This window comes from Nyctibius grandis, chromosome 13 (assembly GCF_013368605.1).
Source record: "Nyctibius grandis isolate bNycGra1 chromosome 13, bNycGra1.pri, whole genome shotgun sequence".
Lineage (NCBI taxonomy): Eukaryota > Metazoa > Chordata > Aves > Nyctibiiformes > Nyctibiidae > Nyctibius > Nyctibius grandis.
In genome coordinates this window covers 9,513,470-9,533,367 of record NC_090670.1, presented here as the reverse complement: position 1 = coordinate 9,533,367, position 19,898 = coordinate 9,513,470, and the positions used below count along the sequence as shown (strand labels likewise).

Genomic DNA, 19,898 nt, shown 5'->3' with positions numbered 1-19,898 from the left:
AGTCTGTTGTAAAGATTAACATATGGCTCATTTTCCTGTGCTGGCTGCAGCTGCAGATATTGGAGAACGTAAGGGGAAATGCAGAAGGAATACAAGGATGGTCAGCTGTATTTCTGTACTCTGCCTTGACTTAACATGTCATTGAAAAACTCTTTCATCCTTGTTCTGTTTGGAAATTATGCCCTGCATTCACTCTGGAAGTCTGTTGTTGTATGTAGATAGATGCCTCATGTCAGCATTTTGCTGTTTGGTATATTTGTGTACATCCTATCGTATTTGTTGCTTTTACTGTATTGTGTTATGGGCAGCATTTTGTGAAAATAAGTGTGATTTCTTTTCAGAGTATGGTAACCTTAATGTTCTTCATGTGATTAAAACAAGAATATTGTAATTTCTTGCCTAAGGGCTCAGCCTGAGTGATGGTGACATGCTAAGACCCTGAGGAACAGACTACTGCATTTTTAGAAGAGGTGCATGCAATGGGCCACCCTAACCTTTGAGCTCAGAAGTATGGAAAAATCACTGCCATTATGCAGGCAGCTGCTTTACACAAGATAGAAATATAGAGAAGGGAGGTGAAATCTCTGAAAAGCACTTAGATGTATTGTAAGACAAATATACCAATGTAATACATTAGTTTGAATTATGAATGTTTCCAGGATTGGGTCAATTAACTCAGAAGTAACTCAAATTTTTCTTCTACTTCCTTTCACATCTGTCTGTTGAATTGATATAATTAAATTCTATTCAGCAAATTACGATTTTAATGTCTTTCTCCAATTCACATGACATAACTCTTGAAATTCTTCTTCTAGAGTTGTGTAATATTCATTAAAATATGCAAAAATACCCTTGTAGGTTAGTTCACTTCCCTGAGACCTAATAGTAAGAGTAGCATTAAGTTCCCACTTCGTGTTTTATCAGCACTTGCTGGGAAAGAGGCTCTGATGCGATTCATCTGCTTGCATGGTAATTGAATGGAAATTACATTGATGGAAGAGGGGCCACATGCCAATTTCTCTGCCTTGCACTAAATTGCATGCTGCGTCATTGACGCAATACAACCCTTTTCTGAATGGACAACTCACAAGAGAAACAGAATGGATCCCCGCTAGCTTTTCTGCCGAAATTGTCATTAAAGATGCTAACGAGATGAGGGGAATTTGTGCATGAGCCTGTCATGGGGCCCAGGCTGTGATTACCAATATATGCTATATCAGCATCTTGGTTTCATGCATTAGTTTCAAATATATATTCCATTTTTCCAGCCTCCTTTGTGTTTTCTGATTGTAATAAGTCTCGTTGATGGAAAATGTTACTATTCCTGCAGGAACTGTGGTAAACACAGCTACAGCAGTGGGTTTAGTGAGTGAATCTCTCCTCCGAGATGCCATCTTGGTTCCTAGGTAAAAAAGGTTCAAGACTACAAAGTTCAATGAGTAATGCACAAACATGAAATACCTAGTTTCTCCATCAGCTATTAGGTATGAGATTGTATGGGAAAGGCAGGACGGTCAGTAAGGTTCTGTTGATTCTCTGTTATTTTTTGAGCGGTTTGATTTCCATTCCTGTTGACATGTTGGCAGCAGGCTCTCTTCTCCAGCTGTGCTGGAATTATCAGGACAGACCAGTTGTTACCCTGACCAATCCATTTCTTTTGATGTATAATATTTTTTTTGCAGTGTTTTTATTTTAGGTAAGTTTTGGGTGTTTTGTTTGTTTTTATAGAAGTCTATTTCCATCCCCAATCAGAGGCAGCAGCTGTAGAAAAAGGTCTTGGTGTTGTTGAGATATGGAAATTGTATGACAGGTTTTACCATACCTATTTGGCACCTACTGGGATGCAGAAGACCATAAATGTGTGTCTGACACCTATGAATATTGATGGCTGGTTTTAGGAGGCAGCAGAGCTTTGTTCTTACGTCTGCACGTTTGTTCTGAATGGTAACTACTTCTCACTCCACTATTTAAATTTTGAATTTGTTGGGGAAAATTTTGAATTTGCCAGTTAAGCTTTTGTTGATTTCTTCTGATCAGCTGATCTGAAATGAATGGGAAGAGGGATTGCATTTTAACACAGCAGAAGCCAAAAGTCGTGAATCTGCTTTACTGTTAAAAGTCTATCTAGATGTCTCAATTCAAGATGCGCAACAGCAGAACGAGATTATTTGTTTGATATAACATGGAGAGTTGATGTTGACAGGCATGAACACAGGAAAAACAACGTCCACAGTGAAGTCCTTTAAACATACCCTTTACATCTTACTTTATCTACTTTCTGTAATGATTTTTCCAAGCTCTTTCTAGTCCATATTGGGATAAGTACCTTTTGTATCTTGGGAGTAACTAGTTCTACTATGGCACCCATATTACTCATTTACATTTGTCAAATCTACGGCAATGTTTATTTTATTACATTTTGCTAGATTCTTATGTTAACACACTATTCTATTATCATAGTTATCACTGGTTTTGATTTGTAATCAAGTGCAAGATTACACTGTAATAATAGTATAACCATGATAATAAAATAGCGTTGCACTTGATTACAAAGCAAAAACAAGTCTATCAAAAAACCCAGTGGTATAACTTAACTAAATACCATTTCTTTAGTTTCCTTTTCCACCTCATGAGACCACTATAATTTTCTGGGTAATAGTGTTCTTTCTAATATATCAGTACGCCCACACTTCATTTATCCATATTAAACTTCTACTTCATGTTAATGGAACTTACAGTAGGCCCACAATTTCTGTGAAACTCAAAAGCAAAGGAGTACAACTGTACCCAGATGATGGTCATATGTTAAGTTTCACTTTTGCTCTGATGTTACCCATCTGGAATACGTTACACATGCCGAAGCATTGTTATGGGAAACGGGATCACCACGTCCTGCACTGCCGTTTTCAACACAGACTTTCTCAGGATTCACAACCGCCTACCTGCGTCATTTGTCAGAGAGGGACATGAAGATGTTGCTGCCTGTTTGTTTTCTTTTTGGCTGAGGGATGTCACCTGAATTCCAGGATTTCAGGATGAAGGTACATGTGTTGTCATAGTCTGAGGTGTTTCTAAATCTTTGGATCTGTAAAGAAGGCTGTACTGGGTTGACTCATGTGTCCTCACCCAGCAGTTTGACAAAAATCTGGCATTTTATAGGCTGTAAATGCTTCAATATAAAAGCACAATAATCTAAGAGTGAATCTTCCAACTTCAAGTCTTTTATAGTAGACTCTGTTAGCGGTGAGCAGTTTTAATTAGTAACAAGTTGTGTACAAAATTCTTACGCTAATGCAAATCTTTAACATTGTATTATGTGGTTTTACAAGTTGGGCTGTCACACCAAATAACAAAAGGGTTATTTAGGAAAGCTAAAGCCCTGATAGAATTAAATCTGGCCAGGGGTGTCAAGGACAACAAGAAATGCTTCTACGCGTATGTCAGTGATAAAAGGAAGACTAGGGAAAATGTGGGCCATCTCCGGAAGGAAACGGGAGACCTGGTTACCCAAGATATGGAGAAAGCTGAGGTACTCAACGACTTTTTTGCCTCAGTCTTCACTGGCAAGTGCTCTAGCCTCACCACCCAAGTCCCAGAAGGCAGAGGCAGGGACTGGAAGGATGAAGAACTGCCCACTGTAGGAGAAGATCAGGTTTGAGACCATCTAAGGAACCTGAAGGTGTACAAGTCAATGGGACCTGATGAGATGCATACACAGGTCCCGAGGGAACTGGCAGATGAAGTTGCTAAGCTGCTGTCCATCATTTTTGAGAAGTTGTGGCAGTCTGGTGAAGTTCCCACTGACTGGAAAAGGGGAAACATAACCTCCATCTTCAAGAAGGGAAAAAAGGAAGACTCAAGGAACTACAGGCAAGTCAGTCTTACCTCTGTGCCTGGCAAGATCATGGAACAGATCCTCCTGGAAACTATACTGAGGCACGTGGAAATCAAGGAGGTGACTGGTGACAGCCAACATGGCTTCAGTAAGGGCAAATCATGCCTGACAAATTTGGTGGCCTTCTACAATGGGGTTACAGCACTGGTGGATAGATGGTAGATGTCATCTGCCTGGACTTGTGCAAAGCATTTGACACTGTCCCGCACGACATCCTTGTCTCTAAATTGGAGAGAGATGAACTTGACGGATGGACCACTCAGTGGATAAAGAATTGGCTGGATGGTCATACTCAAAGAGTTGTGGTCAACGGCTCGATGTCCAAGTGGACACCAGTGACTAGTGGCATTCCTCAGGGGTCAGTATTGGGACCAGTCCTCTTTAACATCTTTATTGGTGACATGGACAGTGGGATTGAGTGCGCCCTCAGCAAGTTTGCTGACGACACCAAGCTGTGTGGTGTGGTTGACATGCTGGAGGGAAGGGATGCCATCCAGAGGGACCTTAACAGGCTGGAGAGATGGGCCTGTGCGAACTACATGAAATTCAACAAGGCCAAGTGCAAGGTCTTGCATGTGGGTCAGGGCAATCCCAAGCACAAATACAGGCTGGGCGGAGAATGGATTGAGAGCAGCCCTGAGGAGAAGGACTTGGGGGTGATGGTTGATGAGAAGCTCAACATGAGCCGGCAGTGCATGCTTGCAGCCCAGAAGGCCAATTGTATCCTGGGCTTCATTAAAAGCAGCATGGCCAGCAGGTCGAGGGAGGTGTTTCTGCCCCTTTACTCCGCTCTCATGAGACCCCACCTGGAGTACTGCGTTCCGCTCTGGGAGCCCCAGCATAAGAAGGACATGGAGCTGTTGGAACGAGTCCAGAGGAGGGCCACGAAGATGATCAGAGGGCTGGAGCACCTCTCCTATGAGGATAGGCTGAGAGAGTTGGGGCTGTTCAGCCTGCAGAAGAGAAGGGTCCGGGGAGACCTTATAGCAGACTTCCAGTACCTGAAGGGGCTACAGGAAAGTGGGAGAGGGACTTTTTACAAGGGCATGTAGTGACAGGATGAGGGAGAATGTTTTTTAAACTGAAAGCGGGTAGATTTAGATTAGATATTAGGAAGAAATTCTTTACTATGAGGGTAGTGAGACACTGGCACAGGTTGCCCAGAGAAGCTGTGGATGCCCCCTCCCTGGCAGTGTTCAAGGCCAAGCTGGATGAGGCTTTGAGCAACCTGGCCTAGAGGAAAGGTGTCCCTGCCCGTGGCAGGGGGTTGGAACTGGATGGTCTTGGAGGTCCCTTCCAACCCAAACCATTCTATGATTCTGTGAATATCCCTTGGGTCAGCTGTCCTGGCTGTGTCCCCTCTCAACTTCTTGTGCACCCCCAGCCTACTCGCTGGTAGGGTAGTGTGAGGAGCAGAACAGGCCTTGACTCTGTGTAAGCACCGCTCAGCAATAATGAAAGCATCCCTGTATTATCAACGTTGTTTCCAGCACAAATCCAAATCACAGCCCCATACCAGCTACTATGAAGAGAATTAACTCTATCCCAGCCAAAACTATGTGATTCTGTCTATACTTCCCCACAAAGGTGTTCGATTAAACATGAGCCTTTAATGTTCGTACTTTCTTGCGGTGATAGAAGTGGAGCAGATCATGCTAGGGGCTCTCCACTCACACATCCGTGTCCTGCAGATGTCTGGGCTGTCTAGGAAAGCCTCCTGTGCCTCTGACGGAGAAACATGCTTTCCGGCAGGCACCAGGCTCTCTGACTTACCTGCTGATTAAGCTTTCAGACTGAGTCCTGCTGTGGAAAACTATTTTCCAGGCCTGTGAAAGGAGCCTCTGGTGTTCCTATGGCCTGGCAAAATGGGGAAACATCTAAGTATCTTGGGATAACGGGGAAGTAGTGGGGAAGGAGAGCTAGGTAATGAAGGTCGACCATAGAGGGAAGGGGACTCCAGACTTTGAAACATTGTACTGGAAGATAAAGGCTACTGAAATGTTATTTTTCAAGTATTGTGCAAGATTTGAGAAGAGCTCAAGCAGTTAAATAACTTCGTCTAGTTTAGCTGCACTTGTTTGCTTCATCTCATTGCTACATCCTATTCCTCAGTTAAAAGAAAGTCATCAGTAAAATTCCCCCAAAGTGTAAGTCTGGGTTGTACCACTACAAGGATCCTGGTGGACAACTGCATTTCTGGGTGCAATTTGGGGGTTGTTTGCACACTCGCGTGGTTCAGCAGGTTGTTCCTATAAAGTACACAACTGATTAGCAATGCATACGTTTTCTAGGTTGCTATTAGAATTATTTCATTACATATTTGAATCTTTTTTACATACTGGATGAATTCTGTTCCACTCCTGTTTCAGGGAAGGACAGTGATCCTTTGTTGCATTGCCTTTTAATTGGGGCAGGTTGCACATGCACACATTACTCTGCTGAGTTGGCACGTGGTGGCCATTAAACTCCTAGAAAACAGTGGTGCTTGCTCACATGTTCATAGATTTCCTTGGGGTCGCTGCATATGTAATAGTGTTCATTAGCAAATTGTTTCCTTGAGAATGCCATGGAAGGTGCTGTTCTATCACCTTTCAGGCTCCCACAGTGAAAGTTTCCAATGTGACTAACTCCAGCCTGACACTTCTCCTGCAACGAAAGATGTATCTGTTCTTGGTCAGAAACAGCCTGGGCATGGTGGCAGAAATGCTTTGCAAGCAGGAGGTTTGCATCTAAGGTATTCAGTGACAGGAGGACAGTAGACGGCACTCAAGGACGGAGCAGAATTTCTAGGCTTCTTAGCAACCCCAAAATAATTGCTTTTTGGAGTGGCTTCTGTGGAGCACTGTCATGCTGGCATTTCTACCTGTACAATCACAAAGAATTAGAGATGCCCATTGGCTTGGAGGAAGCTAAACAGGGAATGAGTTTTGCAAGTCCTCTGCTCTGAGAAATATCAGAAATGGAAATAAACATCTGTGAATGTGACCAAAATATTTCCCTTGCTTGAAGTGATTTCTTGCTATTATCAGTCTTACCAGCTGCTTGTATTGGCTTTTAACCTCATCAGACAAGCAAACTGTGACTCACACTGGCATGAAGTTCAGCCAGACAATTAACGCACTGTCCCTAACAGCTCTCCTGCTGTTGAAGAAGGTGCGCTCACAGTAAGGAGGAAAGCTGACTCACTGAACTACTTTGATATCCCTAAATTCATCAAAGCACTTGGGTGTGGGTTGCACTTTCCATTGTCATTGGACCAGTGCAAGCACTGCTCTGAACAAGGCTGAAACGATGGTTGTATCTTGGTCACATGGAGCTGCCTGTGAGGAAATGGGAGGCAAAATCACCGCTGCTTTTCAAACTGCAGATCATACTCTGGCCTCATGTTATGCTTTATATCCTGAGATGCAATTCTTCACTTCTCCCCACATAGGGGGAAAAAAGTACTGACTGGGCATGCAATGTATACCTGACTAACAAATCTCTGAAAAACTTCTGCATTGGTATGCTCAGAGTTGATGCTACTGATTTGCAGAAGTTGGTTTAGAGTAAGTATGTAAATTCTTATTAAATTGGCCATCTTCCTGGAATATTTAGTAAAAGCATTGGCTAGTTAAAAGATGACAGACCTATGCTCTCTGAATACAGAATCTTTTACATCAAATTAAGGAATCCTTATTACGTGTCTTTCCAAAATCAGACATTTTTATCAGGATTCAGAGGCCAGTTTGCTCAGCTGCATTGCCAGGAAGCAGCCCAAGCTGAGAAAGAGGATTAATCCCATGTAGGCTCCCAGACAGCTGTCAGGATGGCACGGATGTCTGAATTGCCACTGAATTATGCTGAAATAATACCAAAGACCTAAAATAATCTCCTCTAGTGCCAAAGCCAGTCTTAGGGTAGAGCCATAGTCTAAACTTTATTTGATATTAGAAACCCTGGGTTTGAGCAGATGGCTTCTTTGTTCCAACTAAGGTAATTGCTCAGCAGCCAGCTGTAATCTGAATAATCATAGAATCATAGAATCATTTTGGTTGGAAAGGACCTTTAAGGACATCAAGTCCAATCGTTAACCTAGTACTGCCGAGACCACCACTAAACCATACCACTACGCATCACATCTACTCATCTTTTAAATACTTCCAGGGATGGTGACTCCACCACTTCCCTGGGCAGCCTGTTCCACTGCTTGACAACCCTTTCCATGAAGAAATTTTTCCTGATATCCAATCTAAACCTCCCCTGGCACAACTTGCAGCTGTTTCCTCTTGTCCTAACACTTGTTACCTGGGAGAAGAGACCAATACCCACCTCACTACAACCTCCTTTCAGGTAGTTGTAGAGAGTGATAAGGTCTCTACTGAGCCTCCTTTTCTCCAGACTAAACACCCCCTGTTCCCTCAGATGCTCCTCATCAGACTTGTTCTCCAGACCCTTCACCAGCTTTGTTGCCCTTCTCTGGACTCGCTCCAGCACCTCAATATCTTTCTCGTAGTGAGGGGCCCAAAACTGAACACAGTACTCGAGGTGCAGTTCTGAATTCTAGTTTCCTTAAATGATCTGTATGTTTTGGCAGCTATTTCTTGTGATAATGGATTTTTTTCAATGTCATAAAAAATAGGGAAAACCAGCTGTTATTGTCACACATTTGTGCACTTTGTTATGAAACAGGTTTTTTTTGAAAATATTTATATTTTTACATTTAGAAGGTATTCACTTGAGGTCTGTGTTTTCTTGTGGGCTTATTTTCCAGTGTGGTGGTGGTTCAACTGTTGTTTTATTAGTTTTATAAATAATGGTGAAGACTGATGCATAACCTGCATGAAGGAAATTAAAGGAGAGGCCACTGTTCTGCAGTTCTGCTGACATACAGAACATCAGTAAAAAGAAAATGTTTACTGGTGTGAATATTTTATTAGACTGTGGTTTCATTTAGATAAAGTATTTTGGAGAACTTATATCTCAGAAATGTGTGAAGAGGTCATATCTCCACTGGAGTTAAAATGCTGTAAGGAACCCTTTACACCAAGTTGGTAATACAACTCAATTAATTGTACCATTGCCCTGTTAACTGTATCACTCAACGTAAAAATTCCAGATGCAGCTACAGATGCTTAAACCACACACAAAGAACATTATTGAGCCTAGAAATTTTTCCTCTGACTTCAAATGTTGTTTTAGTCTCCGCCAATAAATGAAAATACGAATGTAACATATGGATTCATGTAATGACAGACCACACCAGAATAATTTGATATTTCCCTAAGAGAAGAGATGCTGCCTTTGGGATAGCAACAGCGTTCTCTATATTCTCTTCTTAGCAAACATCCCATTTTATTAGCAGGGTAGTTTTAGTATTTGCTAAAGCTGGCTCCTTGCATTTAGAATATTACTTAAATGATTCAAGCAACCTTTCACTAGATCAGATAATTACATCCATTCTGGCTTTAAATTTGCTTCTTTCTTACAAGTCCTGTCAAGACTGCAAGTCATTGCCGTACTGGATAGAAAGCAAATTCTAACACAGTTATTTAAAATTCTCAAAACAGCATAGTGGGTGCAATTGTTTAATTTGCAATAAAATATAGTCACATCAATTAATCACTATAAGTTGTGAGGGAAGAACCAAAAGACCTTTGGAGGCACACCCAGCTCCACCAGCATTTCCCTTGATGGTGGGGAGTTTCTGAAGGAGACCACACTGTTTGATGCCCATTGCCTGCTGCTACCAGCCCCAGGGCCACTTGTGCCATGCTGAAGGCTCCACGAGGTGAAAAACAAATAGCTCAGAGGAAAACCGAAGCTCAGGAATGGTGGCATGGCACAGTTTGGATGTGATCAGTGGCACAAACACAAGTAAATCCTTTGTGTGGTGTTGCACTATGGCAAAATAGCATCTTCTGGGCGCAGAGGTTCGAGTCAAGTGCAGGATGCCAGCAGTGGTCGCACCAACACCGCGGTTGGACACAGTGTCCCCCCCTTTTCTTGTTTGGGGGTCTTTTCCACCCTCTTAGCCACCATAACCCCTGAGAGCCCATCCTCTGCTAAGCATCTGTTGGGACCCTCAAGCCTTTTTGGACTTGCAGCATTCAAGAATACAGTCCTTCTCCTAAAAGGCATCTTCGTTCTTTTTGTGGAGATTATGTCCCTGTGCTTGGCTGTGCTAGAATATGTGCTATTGAAGGGATCTAGATACCTTTAGGATAGCCTTTTTTTCCTCTAAAAAAATGCAGGCTAGAAACTTAAAGGTAAACTCAATTTCTCACGTAACCCAGCGCCCAGGAGTTCAATATGTCAGAAAAGCATTAAATTCCACTGTATTAATGATAAAAGCAGAAATATTGGCAGTGCTGCCCTTGAGACCAGCTGCTCCCCTAGCCAGGAGGCTTGGCTGCACACACGTGGTCCCTTCTGTGGATGTGCTGGTAATCACTGAGGACTGCGGGGGTCAAGCAAGGCATTCTGTAATTCTCAGGTGTGATGGAGATTTTCAACACGCTTGGTTGTGTGACTCTCAGGGTGATATGGATGTCTCCAAATCATTTCTCTGTGTAAGTCTGAAAGAAATAAATTAGCAAAAAAGATACATCGCTCTACACTTACTGATGTGGTGTTTCAGGCTAAGAAATACTTCACTTCCTAACTAAGAGAGAGAGAAGAGGATCATTTAAATTCTTTCATTCCCCTGGGAATAATGTAATGCAGTAATGTTAAAACTGTATGTAATTGCTTTCTATTTTTGTAAAGCCTGTGGCAGCTATGAAACTTTAAAGTGAATACTGGAAATTCTGGTTAGTATAAAATTCTTCAGTTGCAATACATTAATGGTGCAATGGGGGGAAGACTTTTAGCAGTGGGCAAGGGTAGGCTTTTTTCCACAGCCCACAATAGTGGATCTCCCTGAAACTTGTGAAAGAACCTTCAGAAGCTGCAAAATCTATCAGCAAGTGACAGCTTTTGGGTACGTCTTCTGGGTCGCTGTTTCCCATCGTGTGCATGCTGCTCTGAGTTACAGCAAGGCAACCTGAGCGGACGCTGTTGTTGAGTATTGCACTCTTCTTCTCATTTTTAAAAACCATACCCTCATTTCTCAGGGAATTAGGTGAGACTTCTCCTGGATTTTTATCATTGACCTTTCTGAGAGTTGGAGCACTACACAGAGCAGTAGATCAGTGTGTGACCTGGAACGGATCCATGGTAGCTAGAGGATGATCAAGAGGTGCTTCAAGCACGTGCTGCGTTGCCATGTTAATGCGGGGAAATTGTGCATTGTACTGGGATTAAGATTCATTCAAACATAATGTTTTCCTACCATTTTTAGTTCAATTCATTCAAGACCTACTAGTAGTTAAAGCAAAATGTAAATAGAGTAAATATCAGAACCTCAAAAGGAGAAATATTACATGTATTTTAGTTTTTGGCCAGGCCAATGAACAACATTAAAAGAGGCTGTGTTTGAACAGATAAGCATCTCCAGTTCTTATTCTGCACCTCTTAGCTCTGTTTTTTTCCTATATATATGCATGTGTATATACATAATATATATACGTGTGTGTGTGTGTATGTGTATATATATATATATAAAATGTCATCATGAGCCTAAAAGACAAAATATACCCTTATTCTTCCTGTGTGATTTTGAAGGGTGGTTTTTACCCGTTTATCCATCCTAATAGATATAAAGCACTGGCTAAACACAACAAATATGTTCTGAAGCCTTTTCCAAATTCCTTTTCATGGTTGGAAAAGAAAGGATTGCTGCAGCTTATTGTGAGTTTGCCATGAAAAATTTCTGAAGTTGCAGGGATGGATTTTACATAACTCTTCATTTTACTGTGGTGTAAGTAGGTGTTTTGTCACTATTATTCCAGATTTGTCCTGAGTGTTACACTGCATATTCCCGGGGGCAGTTTGCGGTAGAGAAGTAGTAAATATGTACAAGCAATAGTAATTTTTTAAAATGTAAATATAGTGAGCAAGTCCATTTGTAGTGTGGGGTGTGTTTGTATGTATGTATACACACAACTCGTGTCTACTCCAGCTTAGCACAAAAAGCTGAGTAAAGCTCATGGGATTTTGTTCGGGGCTTTGGGGAGAAGGAAGGGGGTTTGTATCAGCCTCCGTCTATTCTGCAATCCCAAAGTTTCTTTTCAGCCCCAGGTTCTAACACACCATTATTTTCAGCTCAGCCGCTCTCCTACAATCTGGAGTAATTCTATTTTACCATTTGACATAATTAATTTTACTTCCATTTGCTGTGTTTTGGATTATTCAGTCACCTCCTGCTGCAGTGGCTGGTAATTTTGACTCTCATGCAGTGAACAGCACAATGACGGTAATAAGAGCATTATACAACACTTTTTACCCATATGCATAAAACCTCTGACAAAAGTGATTAAATTTCATTGTTGCCATCTTTCTTGATAGAAACCACAAAAAATTTAAGGGAACTCTCGTCCAACAGCAATTTAGCTACACGCAGAGATGGTCTGCGACTTTGCCAAAATGCTTTTGGTTTTCTGTATTTTGCTGCCAACAGTTTGTGCCCATCTCAGCTGTTCAGTGAGATGCAGGAACTGTGGGTTTTTTTTCATCCCAGCGCAGGAAATGAAATCACACCTATGGCCATGTCTCCTGGTTAAATATGAGTGTTTGACCCGTGTTTCCTGTGAAGAATGACAACATCACAGGTTCGATGAGATGCTATTCAGCGGTGGAGGCTGAAGCTATACACACAGGCATTCTGCAGAGGTTTCCTTCCAGGATTTCATACACGGTGCTTTTATCCTGATCAGGACCAGAGCTAACACTGATCTAAAAGTAATGTCACTGCAATAGTCTTCCCTATGCTTTTCTCAATGAATTTGTCCAGTGTAAAGTTCTAGCATCCACAAAATATCTGGAGGAAAAAAAATCTGAAGTTTGATTATACGCTGGGTAAAGAAATATCGCCTTTTGTTCTGACCTGCTGGATTAATCTAATTCCCTTCAGCACTTTCCTATCTCGTCTACCTGCCAGTGCATTAAATATGTGACTGATTTTAAGGGTACAGATTAATTCAAGGTACAAAAATCAGAGTTTCTTAAAAGAATTTGCTTTGCTTACCCAGATGTTTAGTACTGTTTCATTCTTTCTGGAGCCAAATTTGGACTGAGATGCATGCTTTCCATTGGAAATGCAATTGCTAAAACTTAGAAGTGATGGGGTCCAAGAATTCATTTCACTCAGTCATCTGCACTTTTAAATATATGGTAATTGCTGTTCCTTGTGTATGAAATGAGAGAAAATAGAACAAATTAGAAAAATGTTACCTTCTGCAGATAGAGTATTTCTGAGGATAAGATTGTTTTAAATGTATAACATCGTTAACAGAATTGGTTTTTTAATCTTTGTTTGCATCTTGGCACAGTCACAGGGCACATTTCCTGTGTTTTGTACATTTATTCAAAACAGAATTAGAATAAACTTTTTTTCTTTTTGTACAAATTACTGGCTTTGTAGGCTGTGTAGGTGTTTTTCAAATGCACACACCATGCCTACTTAAAAGTGATTGCATTTTGAGATAGGATATATATTATGCTCTTTCTATCAAGGTATAGTCACGCATTAGAAGCTGCCATTCTACAGATTTCCAGAGTGACATTTTATTATTGCAGATCATTTTAGGAAACTTCCTGAGAAAGTGAAATGTCTCCTCATACAACTGTCTTTTCAGCTGGAAGCATAACAGAGTGCCTTGGGACAGTAAAGACTAAATGGATTAGCCATTAGGAGGGCTCTCATATCACCATTATCTTTAAAGCCATCCTGACAGTTTGCCTGGGCAGTAATTCTGGGCAGCGTTACTTTGATCTGTTGGCAGCTGTGGTTCCTGCACTGCCAGGTCTGACAGCAGGTGATACCTACTAACCTCACACCATGGGTATGAACATTTACTGTCGCTTTTGCTTCTGCTAATTTTTTGGTTGTAATGCTGTTGCCTAGTCCACATCAATAGCAGAAGTTGTTCCAGGGGGCATCAGTCATGGGAAGTGTTCGGGTAGCTCAAAAAAGAAGTAAGAGAGGCTATTCATCATTCAATAATGCTGAAAAGGTGGTTGTTGTAGAAACCTCTTCCAGGTCTAGCAAATGTCAAGAATCAGACTGGAGGTGCTCCCATGCACAGGGAGCCTGGAGGCCTGGCATCCCTTTCTGGAGACTCTGGAGATTTACTGACCGTCTGCCTGTTGGGGGAACAGCCATCACCATCACCATCCCTCTGTGCAGGGACTGCTTCATCCATTGGGGCACACCCCCTCGTGCTTCTCTCCAGGTCTTGTGCTCATAGCTCATTTCAGCCTGTATCAAAGCTGGCTCTAGCAACTCAGAGGGAGAAGTAGCGAGGGATAAAGTATGACTGAATGTGTTTTAGCTTGGGCTGGCAGCAAAAGCCTGGGGCTGTACAGGGAGAACAGGTACCACTTGAAGGAGATCAGACTTGTTCTTCCCTGGAGCATTCACTGAGGCATCACTAAAGACCTAGCAAATCAGAGGTGTGCTTAGCTGGAGTTCTGAGCTCAATTGCAGGTTGATGGCAACGACGTCCTAAGCTATTGCGAAGTGTGAACGAGAGCAGGAGGCGCAGAATTTGATCATAGTTTAATAAAGGTGCAGAATTTGATCATAGCCTCATAAAAGGGCTTCATAACTTAATAAAGTTCAATTAATTTGTACAGCAGAGGTACCTTTTAAAATAAAGATGCTGCAGCCACGCAGTGCTTTACTTAGTTCCCTTTGATAAGGACCTCTTAAATGCTTGATGCTTTGGATTTTAGTCCACTTAGAGTTCGCCTAGTTGGGATGGTGCAAACCTGCTGAAATAAATGGTTTATTTCCCCACAGCTGAGGTCTTGTGTGGGTTTTGTGAGTTACTTAGCACTTATGTGGGTTTCCCACTGGTAAAATGAGCTAATGTGTCCGACTCGTTCTGTTGTGCTCTTTGTGAAAGGTTCCTGGGTTTCGCTGGGACAATTCGTAATAATTTGCTCTGGTTTAGTTCATCTCGGGTTTCTGCATGTAAGGTATCCTGGATCTCTCTTGTCTGGGTAATTTGTTTCAAAATATGTTTTCTGAGACTAATGTTTCTCCCTTTTCTTTAGAGATTGGTAGGATGGAGCTACATCATTCTTAATATAACATTGATTCTGCAGAGTGATGTTTCTAATCCTTGGGGTAAACTTCAAGATTGCTTTACATATCCATTTTCTCAATGAAGAGACAAGCATATCTCTCATTATTCAACTATTATGAAGTCTCATGTTTTCAGCTGCTATAGATACTGTTGATTTGTTTTGATAAGTGTGTTAGAAGCGCAGAGCTTGGCAGGACATATTATTGATCTCACGCAATCCATTCTGGGCATTAACTTGGGAGTATCATTCACAAATCAATTTTCTCTGAGCTTTAATTTAAATACCAGTGCCCCTTGGGGATCTTTCTGGGTCACTTTTATTCTCAAGCTGTACTTCAGCACCGAGTAAACTGATTAATAAATGCAGGCACCCAAATTAGCTGCGTGCCAGCCGCTGTCAGATGTCACTATCTAGGCTGTTCAGTTTGCTGGCATACTTGTTTCTGTAAAGCATAATGCTCAGCCCTGTCTGCCTTCGGAACAGTTTTCAAATTTCAGCAACTCCATCCCAGGTGCTTGGTAAGGAGGCAAGTATTCCTCTGTTATTAAGGCACACTGCCTGGGGAGAATATTTAAGGTGAAGTAGTGCCATTTAGCTAGTTGTTAGACTGTGTAGAAAAACTGCCTGCTGTCTTTCTCCTTAGCAGACAGGAACTGAGAAATACATATCAGGAGAGCTTTACAAAGGATCTGAGTGAAGTTAATGCCACATAACTCTATGCAGTCCATGAAAAGTATGTGTTTAGGCAATTATACATGAATGTAAAGTTTGATTTTGAAAAGATATGGGGGAAAGGTTAAGAGAGAGGAACGGAGCTAGAATGGTCACTTGGAAGCACTGCCAAATTAATGTTCCTTTGCCTTTAGCTACTGGTCATGGAAAACAGATGTGTGGGAACTGGCTATGGGTTTATGGAATGTTCGGAGCCAGGGACTGCCTGAGGAGAGGTGCTGCGAGAGCTTTCTTTGACTGCTCCTCATGCACATGCCCCTTACTGCTATCGTAGAGTTGAAGTGTCCCAACGGTTTCTCAGAAATGATGGCCTAGCTTCCCAAATTATTTCCTTTTCTTTTTTTCCTTTCATTTCTTTTCTCTCTATGTTTCAGATTATGCTTGGCCTTTGCCTAAACAATTGTGCCCTATATGGATTTCCCTAGATGTGCTCTTTTCAACTGCATCTATTATGCATCTCTGTGCCATCTCTCTTGATCGGTATGTAGCAATACGCAATCCCATTGAGCACAGCCGCTTCAATTCCCGCACCAAGGCTATTATGAAAATTGCTGCAGTTTGGACCATATCCATAGGTAAGCAATGTGGCTCACGATCTTAACTGTGTCTTAATGAATAATAGTGTTACTCCAATTTTCATTTAGTGTTTTTAAGAGGATACTCAAATTAATTTACCTGGCCTGCATGCCTGAATATAATAAATGATTACTGGGAAATAGAAGTCTTTCATTGCAGTTGGTCAGTGACCAAAATAAGTAGTCATTTTTCAGAATACCACCGCTTCCAATGCTGAAGCATTGCTGTCGTGTGCATATCAATATGCCAATAACGATGGTACCACAGACAAATGGTACCATAAAACTGCTGTGTAAAAACAAAGCAGAAAATAGCATTAGCAAAGACTCTGGAAGGAAAACCCAGCCAGTACCAATGACATGTCTACACTGCAGTCGCTGCAGTTAAACTTGTTCAAATTCTGGTAGTAGCTTAAGTGAAGCAGTGCAGAAGTGAAGGCAGGTTAACAGCAAGGTATTTACTGCTCTTGCGCAGGCTTTATAGCCTATATTATACTCTGCCACAGTTGGATTGCTGCTAGTACTGAGCTAGCAAGTTTGAAGTCATAGTAAATGAGGAGCAGACATAAAAGGCGGCACTTTTGTATCACTTTGATAAAAAGCGATAAATAAAACAGCAGTAAAATAAGGAAGAAAAGGAAAAATAATAGCAAGACAACTCTGTAATATCAGGAATTATGTGAAAAAAAACCATTTTGGGCGGATTCTTTCGATGTGCTTTATAAAAGAGAAATTTGGGGCAGGGTCAGAAGAATTGTATGACCATTTCCCTCTGCTGTATTGCCTTTTTTGCTTGAATAAAATGCAGTCTTAAAAAGATTTAACATTTAACTTTTCTTTTATAAAGCAGCTGTCACTTTCAGCCTGTCTTCATAGGAGAGGTGCTCCAGCCCTCTGATCATCTTCGTGGCCCTCCTCTGGACTCGCTTCCCAGCATCCAAAAGTCATTAGGAAGAAGCTGTGAGCAGTCGCTCAGCAGGATGTTTGCAGTGCACAATGCTTTGGGGGACTACCCCAGGCAGCGCTTCCCTCCCCAGGCTAGGAAGGGAGATGCCTTACAGCTGTACCTGCATGCCCTCCTTGCTGAGATCATAGCTGGGAGGGTGTACAGCATGTATGGGCTTCGTTTATGTTTTGTTCCTTCTCTTTGATGCAGATAGAGCTGGCCCAGAGGAGTCTTTGCTTGCATCCCCTTTTTTGAACATACAGGCAGAATCGATACTCCCCAGAGAGTCTGTTCAGGGCACTGAAAAGCTGATGAATTTCCACCCTCCCCAGTGCATGCAATAGGGCTTACCCATTTACTCAGGCTTTCTCCGGAAGGTTGCATTAAATGGAGAAAGAAAAGTACTCTTGATATGCATGTAGCTTATTTTAGCATAGCTATTTTTACTTCATAAATGAATTTAGAAATGTGACAGACACAGGAATAAACTGAACATGGAATGAAAGAGAAGAACTCACCCCAAGTGTATTGTTGATGTCTTCTGGCTCTTACCTACTTGTCACTTGGAAAGGCCTGATGAAATCCCAGGCAATTTTCAAGAGGATGAAATACGTTAAGTAAACTCACTCTCCCTTCAGTATTATCACAAAAGAATTTGTGCATTTTTGTACGTGATTAAGTATCAAATTTAAAGTAGCACTTAAGTGCAGGCTGGTCAGTTTGCATTTCCTAAATCCTGCTTCAGTTGGACTGAAGAAACTTTTAATGCATCCCATGTAAAGAATCCTGAATTCAGTTCCTGAATCAGAATTTAAAACAGGAAGTAAAAAGCATGTAATTTATCTTAATTTAGTCGCCTTTGCATTCCATTTTCCTGAAATGTTAATGCTGACAGCAAAATATATAATAGAGATTCTTTGCTCATTGAGCTATGAATTTGGCAGGTTGCACAAGCCTAAATGTATGATTAGGTTTTCAAGCAGGGGAACATAACAGAGTCCTCCTGCCTGCTGACAATTGCTTTATGAATGGGTCTTTTCCAAAGCCCTCTTTGTTTCAGATTAAAGTACATCACAGCCAGTTGTCCTGTGTTTTAGCAAATGTAACCTGAGCAAGACTTTTTTGTCTTCAGTTAGAGAAAAAGTGGGTGCTGTGAAGTGCTGGGCTTGTAAAAATGAGTTTTGTGACAGATAGCACTGTGCTGAGGCTGGAAATAGAAACGTAGGCAACAGAAATATCCACACAATTGAAAATGAAAATAAAATTATAGATATGAGCTTGCTGGCAGAATCTTGATGTTGTTTCAAGACTTCAGACTTTGCACAGTTGCAAGTGCAAAGGTTTTCACTAGTAACATGGACTTAAATATCACACTGAACTCCCTCTATCCTGCTCTGAGGAAGGTGGCCTTGGGCCACCTTGGCCAAGAGAGGAGATCTCCATGCAGCTCTCAGCAGAGCGATGAGGAGCTAGTCAAACTCTAAACAGACACTGTATAATCCAGGAGAAAGTGTTAACTGGGAAATATTAATATAAAAGAAATATCACTTTGGAAATGTGAATAAAAGTACTTCAGTGATGTGGAAGTGTGCACGTACATTGCTTCTGATATGAAAATAAGTAAAACTTCTAAATTCTGAAGCTTCTTGTGGCCCAGCTGTGTGCCTGCTAGCACAAAAGGGGTTTTCCTCTGCTTCCCAGAAAGTTCAAGGTCTGGTCATTTACTAGAAAGCACCAAAATTACACGTACTACCAATTTCCCAACTCACAGTTTTACATCCTTAGTAACAGTGTAAATTCAATTTACTTGATAAGTGACTGAGATAAGACCATCCTTTAAATTCTGCTCTTTGTATCAGTGCCATAAGCAGATGCCACGTCTTTGTTTGTTTGTTTGAAAACAGAATAAGTAACAAAAAAAGGAAACGTGCTGTTGAAGTATGGTAATACCATGATATGTGTTGTGTTAAAATTAGACATTTTTCTTTTCATTCTCTCTGACTCACTAATGATATTTTAATTTTGATTTCAGGTAGATATCCAGGGTTTGTATATATAATAAACCACTCAACTTTAAAAAGGAATTCTACATCCCCCTTTAACTTTCATACTACTTCATTGTTTTATTGAGGAAATCTTTTTATAGAAGTATGAAAGACGTGTGCTGCAAGGATCAGTAAATTCTCATCTCCAATTAAGTGATGTTATGTCTAACAGCTTTTTGCTTCTGCCCTGAGTGTTCCTCTGTCACACGGATTGAGCAGCCTCATGCATGCAAGCTGTCCTAATGAAGCCCTTAAAGAGTCTCCAGGTTAAGCCTTCCCTTATCTCAGTGAGGATAAACCCAGTGGGAAATGATACTCAGTCTGAGGAACGTGCTTGGAGTGACACCACTGATATTAAAAGGGATTGTAGTGTCCTTACAGGCTAAGAGCAGGTTGTGCGTGGAGGTAAAGGGGGACTGGAGTACACTGTTTGATTTCTTGGGGAAGCCCAGCCCTGGTAGCAGGTATGCTCTGAGCAGGAGCAGGAGCCCCATCCCCTTTTGTTCAAATGCACTGTTGGAAATACGTGGCTT

General features: G+C 41.5%; 1 protein-coding gene across 1 annotated transcript in view; it reads left to right on the top strand.

Annotated features, from left to right (window-relative positions):
* HTR2C (5-hydroxytryptamine receptor 2C) overlaps window positions 1-19,898 on the top strand; it is a 42,236-nt gene that overhangs the window by 15,313 nt on the left and 7,025 nt on the right. The window contains exon 2 of the mRNA XM_068412069.1: window positions 16,174-16,374. Within this exon, the coding sequence (XP_068268170.1) occupies window positions 16,174-16,374 (201 nt within the window). The remainder of the gene's footprint in view (window positions 1-16,173; window positions 16,375-19,898) is intronic.